A 7220-nucleotide genomic window follows, 5' to 3' on the forward strand; every position below is an offset into this window, starting at 1 on the left:
TTCTTACACTTTTCTTTAACGTATACGTTGAATTACGTTGAATTCAGACCATAAAACGTAAAAATCTTTTTCCTCCTACTTAAATAGAAGGATGAAGGGAGGAAGTCAATTATCCCATTGGAAAATCTTTGCATAAGCCCAAAAAACACAAACTCGATTTCGTCCCCTACTATGATTCTCTCTCTCAAAAAAGGAACGAGATGAATGTCCATCACAAATTTACCACTAATGAGTTATTTGATAGTAAAATATATTAGAAAAAATAATGTATGCATTAACTTTGCGTATTCCTAATATTTTATTTGATATATCTCATCAAAATACATGATATTAGTAATACAAATAATTTTAAATTCTTAAATACATAATTCTCCTATTAAAAAAAAATTTCTACATCTTTTCCACAGTAATATTTGTAAAGAAGAGTAATTTTTTCTAGAAATAATTTTAATATAACTAATATTAATATTAGAGGATATATTTTTGTACATCCTACCAGGCTGACACGAAAGAGATGAAAACGATGGATTGTTGAAACTTGCAGCTAAAAACTAACCACAAACTCGAAGAATTTCAGGATCAAATCAATACAGTCGGTTTCATTTCTTCATAAGTACTATAATTTTCACAACTTTTTTTTGATTCTAAGTATTACCCAGTTCTTAATTTGCTCGAATTTACAGAAACAAAAACCATGGCCGGAAAGTTGAACTGTGTGATCGTTTCCGTCGACGGCAGTGAAGAGAGCATGAACGCCTTGAATTGGACTCTAGACAACATTAAGCTCAAACCCCATGATCCCGATTCTCAAGAATCACAAGGGTCCATTGTGATTCTCCATGTTCAATCTCCGCCGTCTATCGCTGCTGGTCTTAACCCTGGAGGTATCCCTTTTGGTGGCCCCAGTTAAGTCTAATTTCTTGTTGTTTTTGTGTTTTCGTTCATTTTGCTTGATGGGTATGTTTTGAATTATGGAATGGACATATTGATTGATTTGATTGTTTGGAATTCACATTTTTTTTGTTAATTAGTACTAAATTGTGGAGATTAGCAGGTGATATTGAGGTGCCTGCGTTTACTGCTGCAATTGAGGCACATCAAAAGCGGATCACACAGGCCATTTTAGACCATGCTCTTGAGATTTGTGCTAATAAAAATGTGAGCTTGATAATCCTTCTCACTTCCCGTTTGCTATATATGAATGTTATCTTGAAGTTACACAGCTTACATGTTCACTTCGTCTCGTTTTATATACGACGCTATGGGCGGCTGGATGCAATTCATTACCAGTACTTTTGATGCGGAGTATAAATTTTTGTGTAAAAATGTACTGAAAATGCAATAACTAGTAGATATGAACTCATAACTTAAAAAATATAGCGGGTTCAATGCTAAGAGCCTAAAAAGTTTGAACCCATAAAGCTTAAATAGAATCCGTCCCTGCACATGGAGAGTTCATTTTGTGGTAATAATAGTGGAAGAAAATATCAAAGTAATAGTTGAACAGGTAGTTTTATAGAGAAAGCATCTCATCAAAGTTTAGATTTGAATATTTTAACGATCTTGAACTATATAAGAAATTAAGGAACTTGTATAGAAATGTATTGATATCATAATTTTGGTGCCTTCTCAAAATAAAAAGAGTGCAACATAAATTCTAAGAGAAGGTACTAGTGATCTTGGTGTTGATTGGTGCTTCTGATCTACTTTATGTTTTCTTTACGTTTCCTGCATTAGCAATTTGAGTCCACCGTGGCATCCATATTGCTGCAATGACATTGATGTTTTGCTTAATATGTTTTCAATTTGTAACCTTTGATATGACATGCTGGTAATTCAGTCACTGGGAAATGCTAAAATATATTAGAAAGCAAAATAGAAGCCTAATATGGCGTCACAGAAATCATTATTGGTGTTCTATCTTTCTATTTTAATTGATGGGGAACGGTGTCTATCTGTATCAGGCAAACGTTAAGACCCAAGTAGTTATTGGGGATCCAAAGGAGAAAATTTGTGATGCTGTTGAAGAAATGAATGCTGATTTGCTAGTGATGGGTTCCCGTGCTTTTGGCCCCATTAAAAGGTACAAATTCTCAACCTGATGGATGTTGCTGTTGTTGATTTACTCTGACTAGATGACACTCTTTACCTAAGGCATGTGTAGATGGTTTTGCATTCAACACAGTGTTATCAAAAGCAAAAATGCGCAAAAAAGCTCTAATGTCCATTGGGGCATTAAGCGCAAATAAAGTGTGGGGCATTTAATGAAAAGATGCGCGAAGGGAGAAATAATACAAAATTAAACATGTTTAGTCAAGACTAGTAATTATAAGTATGTAGGACAAATATATGAACAAAAAATTGGATTTTTTTACGATAAAGTGAAATCAATTGTTTAGTGTCGCCTCTTCAGAGGAGGGTCATTGACAAGGAAAGTATGCCTTAGAACCTTGATGACGACATTGAACCACACATTAAGCGATATGAAGTGCTCAACATGTTTTGAGACTCGCTTTAGGGCTTAAGCGTGCCTTTGACAACACTGATTCATCATGTAATGAGCATGAGTTTTGTTGAGGTCGTAAATCAGTTGTTTTTAACATTATTCTGAACAGTTCTGTAGTCTAAATATTTTGAGCATCTCAGTAAGTGGATGTAGTTTAGGATCTCCACCACTTTAGTCAGCAAAGCAACCTGAATATTGTGGTTAACTGATGGCCTAATGCTTCTATGAGAATGCTCACATGATTCAACTAGCTCATTGTCCCTAAATTTTAAGGCATATATGTTGCTTAACAAGCATTAACTTTAGTTGCTTTTCTCATCCAACTGCAAGAGCTTTTTCCTTTCCTAGTACGTGTGAAAGAGGAGAAACACTTAGCTAGCATCATACTTTATGTGCAATCCTTAGGACATTATTCTAAAATTGCCCTTTGAAGATGCGACTAGTTGCTTATATGCCATTCTTGTGAATCAATCACAGGAATCAACAATTCCATTTAGCATGAGTAGAAACCTGCTTTTGTGCTGCTGACCTGCTAATGCTTGTAGATGATTTCATGTTGTCGTTGAAAAAGAGAGATTTTTGTGAGATGATGTATCTCTAAAACTAACTTGTTGGTCTCTAGAGTAATGGTAGTTGTCATTGTTATACTTGCATTAAGTTTGTTGTTTCTTCAGGGGTCTTTTTGGATGTGTGAGAGATTTAGAACCTTTAATTTTTAAAGAACCCCTAATTTGTTCTGAAGTCAAATTATTTAGTATTGGCATGAAAGTTTCTCGAATAATATAAAAATTGTTGCAGGGGATTCATACAGTTGACCTGACTAGTTTTAGACTGAGGTGTAGCTAATTGATATATTGATTGATTACCAATTACTAACTGTTCAAAATGCTGCAATAGACTGTGGATACCAAAAAATGGCAATTTAGTATAAGCTTGTATAGCTAAAACAGATAGTAGATGGCCCCCAAGGCCTAGCTCGAGTGGCAAAAGGTGGAGGATTTGTGACTTAGGTCGCAGGTTCAAGACCCACACCATGTGAAGCGAAGCCCGGTATTTAAGTGGAGAAGGGTAGAGGGACGGGCCCATTATCCACTGAGTTTAGAAGGCTGTGATTTGTCTAAAGGGCGGCCATCACAGATGGATTTCTCGGTTATAAAAAAAAAAAAACAGATGGAGCTGAACCCCTTGTTGTATTGGTAATTCCAACACAATTTCATTAGTTAAGCATTAAATTTACTTTAGTGGAAATTTTTGAAGGAAGCATATTCTTACCCTGCTTAACTCTTACTGGTGTAGTTTCCCTTTGTATCTACTTTTCGAATTGGCTATGGTCCTAAAAGGTCTTTAATGCGGCCTAGAATTCGCAGCTCCCTCATATCCAGGCATATAGCAGTTAATATGTGTTATTTTATCGTGGAATGATGATATCATCTGGAGGCAATCACTTAAAGTGTTGTTTTTTTTAGAAAACCAATGAGGAAGTTGCTCTGTTATGTACTTTTTTGTTTGTTGATAAGTTACTTAATTAGGTATCTTAAACTTCATCAGAAAGTTAGAACCATCTTAAATGAAGTACTGCTGATAAAAATGTGCCTTAATTTACAGTTCTATTCATAGACTAAGTAGAGCTGGCAACAAGTAAATGAGTAATAAATTAAGAGCTGCAGTTGTGGAGGCAAGTGGGTTTCTATTCAGCCTGCTACAGAAAAGGTCTCTTTGCCTCTGGCTTCAACTTCATTTATACTTGTTTCTGAAATTGTACTTTGACCATTACCAGAAAATCTGTAATTGATGGATATGGATCTTTATTTAATTGTGTTGTTTATTTCCAATCTGAAGTCTAGAAGTATTTTTCACCAGATTATATAGTTATTAGATCATACATGATCACTTCTTTAACAGAGACGTGTATTTCACCAATTTAAAATTTAAACAGGATGTTTCTGGGGAGTGTAAGCAACTACTGCACAAACCATGCACAGTGTCCAGTAATTATTGTTAAGGCCACTCCTTGATGCGAATATTCCAGGTACGTGTGTTGTTGCTTCTTGTTTAGCATTTGCCCTCTTCTCTCCCTTTAACACTGTGAAATATATACTCCCTTGTTTCATGATGTTCAAATTCTTATACAAGGAGTCTTCTTTAAGTTGTTAATAGACCAATTTCAACAAGTAACTTTTTCTTTCTGTCTCTTTTCAAATAGTACTTGAACCTCTACAGTCTTCTTAGTGGCTTAAATAACTTCCGTCTATCTGTGGTGGTCTTATGCGTAATGCAACCTGTCAGATTGAAGTCTTTTATTCTTTTGTAAGTTTCCTATTCTCTATCTCTCTGGACCATTCTCACCACAATGCTTGTATTTGGTGACTGCTTTGATGACTACGTATCTCTTTCATTCATCATTTTGGAGGCATTGTTCTTCTGACTACTATTCGGATCATTCTTTTTTGAAATTTTTCAAGCAAAACATTCCAGAAAATTACTTTTCTACTGTTTCTTCATAATTTTGGAGTCTCTCCAAATTTTTAGTTTTCAATAACTGTTAGGGGAAGTTTTTACTCTCTTCTTTTTCCTCACGGTAGTTAAGAGTACTGAGATTCTCCTCTGAGCATTGAATTCCTAGAAATTGTTCAATTTTTTTGCCTACTTTTCTGTTGCCAATTCAGGGGTGATAATGTCCTTGAGATTTGTGTTGCCACACCTTTGTCTGCTGAGTGACACCACTTACCTTTTTATTTGTGCTAGTAGAAGCAATCTTTTTTGATGTGCAATTATCCACAATCTTTTGGAGAAAATGTTCCAAATTAGTTTTTTTTTTTTGTGATTGTCTTTTTATTCCAACGACACTACTCATGGATTGATTTCTATTTCGTTTCCTCAATGAACATATTTCCTACCCTTATAAACACCCCATTATATCTTTCATCATTTTAATACGAGAACCTGTCTAACCATCACTCCATCATACCTACTATCTTTCCTAACTTTCTGGTTTTGTTATTCCTGTTCCCTCTCTCGTGGAGGTGGGCTTAATCTTGGGGAAGCATTTTACATTGCTGAAATAATTTCTTAGGACGTCTAACATCAAGCCAATTTGTGTATCTGCTCATAAATACTCCCTCCAATCACTTTTACTTGTCACTTATTCCTAAAATAGATTTTCATTTTTACTTGTCACTTTTGACATATCAAGAAAAAACAATTTTTTTTTTTTGCATTAAATACTATTTTCCAAATCTCTTTTCAAAACCTAATACTAAANTAACATCAAGCCAATTTGTGTACCTGCTCATAAATACTCCCTCCAATCACTTTTACTTGTCACTTATTCCTAAAATAGATTTTCATTTTTACTTGTCACTTTTGACATATCAAGAAAAAATAATTTTTTTTCCATGTTTTACCCTTAGCATTAAATACTATTTTCCAAATCTCTTTTCAAGACCTAATACTAAACATTTAATAGGGATAGTGTGGTAAAATACCTATATCTATAATTATTTTCTTAATGGGTGTGGCAAGTCAAATAGTGACAAGTAAAAGTGAACGGAGGGAGTATAATATTGTAGGCAATTTTTTTTTCCCTTGTTTCTCCAACAATCTAGAAGCTCCTCGCTTTATTTTTGTGTCACACCCGCAGCGATGTGTTGAACCTCTTATCTGTCAACTGTACACCTGGTTGTTGATGTATCATGTATCACATGTGTAGGAAAGCACATCTAAACAAGCTTATACTGTGAGGATTCAATATTATTAGACTATTATTATGCTAGTCACCAACTTAGTGCATCTCTCGTTTATCCGTATTGGGGGCCAGCTATGCCTTTAGAATTTTGGTAGGTGGTTGATGTGGATGTTAAAGAATGTCGATTTCAATACTCAAACATTATCTTTTTTCTTCCTTTTGATCTCCATTTCTCTGAACTTGCAAAATTGACAATGCTGATGGTGTATTGGTCTTTACATAGGGTTCGGTGCTATATTCCGTCTTCTTTGGATGATCAGCCTTAAGCTGTAGTTATGGGTTGCTCATGAGATGCATGGAATGTGTTTGTTCAAACAAGATAATAGTCGTCGTATAGTGGAATAAGCTTGACTGGCTGTCTCTATGCTGTAGATCATGTGTGTTTTGCATTAATTTATAGAGGTGGATTGGATCTTGGTTTGTGTATTTCCACATGTGCTGTTTACACTATGCAGATTTACATCATGTGAGAGTGCAAGAACTATCTGTGAAGATGTGAAGGGTGTCAATGTAATCGCGTAATGTATTTGATAATAGAGCTTGCATTTTATTGTAATTACACTATAATGAATCAATGTTTTTTATTCTTTGTTCATTGGATTCTTGCAAGTGTGCATTTTTATTGAAAATGACCAGATGAAGCCAAGAGAAACTGATTTGCTGTTTTTTTGTTAAATCTGAGTCTGGTGGTCCTTCACTCCTTCTGGCCTTCAACTGGCAATCCCACATATTGTTGGGAGTTGGGACCAGGGGCGAAGCCAGAGAGGGCGACTGAAAATTACACTATTAATACCTGGATTTGACGTTGTGTATTTACTTCTTCATATTTTGACTCCGTTAGGAGTCTCGTGAACACAGTGGACCCTGCTAAGCTCCTAATCATTGAAAAAAAAGCTTGACATTACAGAAGGCTGATTTGTCTTGAGTTTTTGGCCTTTGCTTTCCATTTTTGTACAAAAAACAATCAAT

The 7220-nt window shown here is 35.1% G+C and overlaps 1 protein-coding gene across 5 annotated transcripts; it reads left to right on the plus strand.

Moving 5' to 3' along the window:
* The first annotated feature begins 459 nt into the window (after positions 1-459).
* On the plus strand, positions 460-6921 carry LOC125855321 (universal stress protein PHOS34). 5 transcript variants are annotated; one of them, XM_049535037.1, is made up of 6 exons: positions 460-592; positions 684-905; positions 1055-1158; positions 1965-2083; positions 4443-4535; positions 6475-6921. In XM_049535037.1, exons 2-5 carry the CDS (start codon positions 695-697, stop codon positions 4519-4521), a joined length of 513 nt encoding a protein of 170 aa, XP_049390994.1. In that variant the 5' UTR covers positions 460-592; positions 684-694; the 3' UTR covers positions 4522-4535; positions 6475-6921. The 5 variants fall into 5 exon arrangements, with proteins under 5 accessions (XP_049390994.1, XP_049390995.1, XP_049390992.1 ...); XM_049535038.1 differs by having other exon boundaries at positions 480-613; XM_049535035.1 differs by having other exon boundaries at positions 509-905.
* The last annotated feature ends 299 nt before the right edge of the window (positions 6922-7220 follow it).

Source organism: Solanum stenotomum, chromosome 2 (assembly GCF_019186545.1).
Source record: "Solanum stenotomum isolate F172 chromosome 2, ASM1918654v1, whole genome shotgun sequence".
Classification (NCBI taxonomy): Eukaryota; Viridiplantae; Streptophyta; class Magnoliopsida; order Solanales; family Solanaceae; genus Solanum; species Solanum stenotomum.

What these genes read in the sequence shown, in the direction of transcription:
- LOC125855321 (XM_049535037.1), top strand. Translation starts at nt 695, where the DNA reads ATGGCCGGAAAGTTGAACTGTGTGATCGTTTCCGTCGACGGCAGTGAA. An exon ending in AGATTTGTGCTAATAAAAAT is followed by an intron (nt 1,159 to 1,964) that starts GTGAGCTTGATA and finishes TATCTGTATCAG; the next exon opens with GCAAACGTTAAGACCCAAGT. An exon ending in GCTTTTGGCCCCATTAAAAG is followed by an intron (nt 2,084 to 4,442) that starts GTACAAATTCTC and finishes AAATTTAAACAG; the next exon opens with GATGTTTCTGGGGAGTGTAA.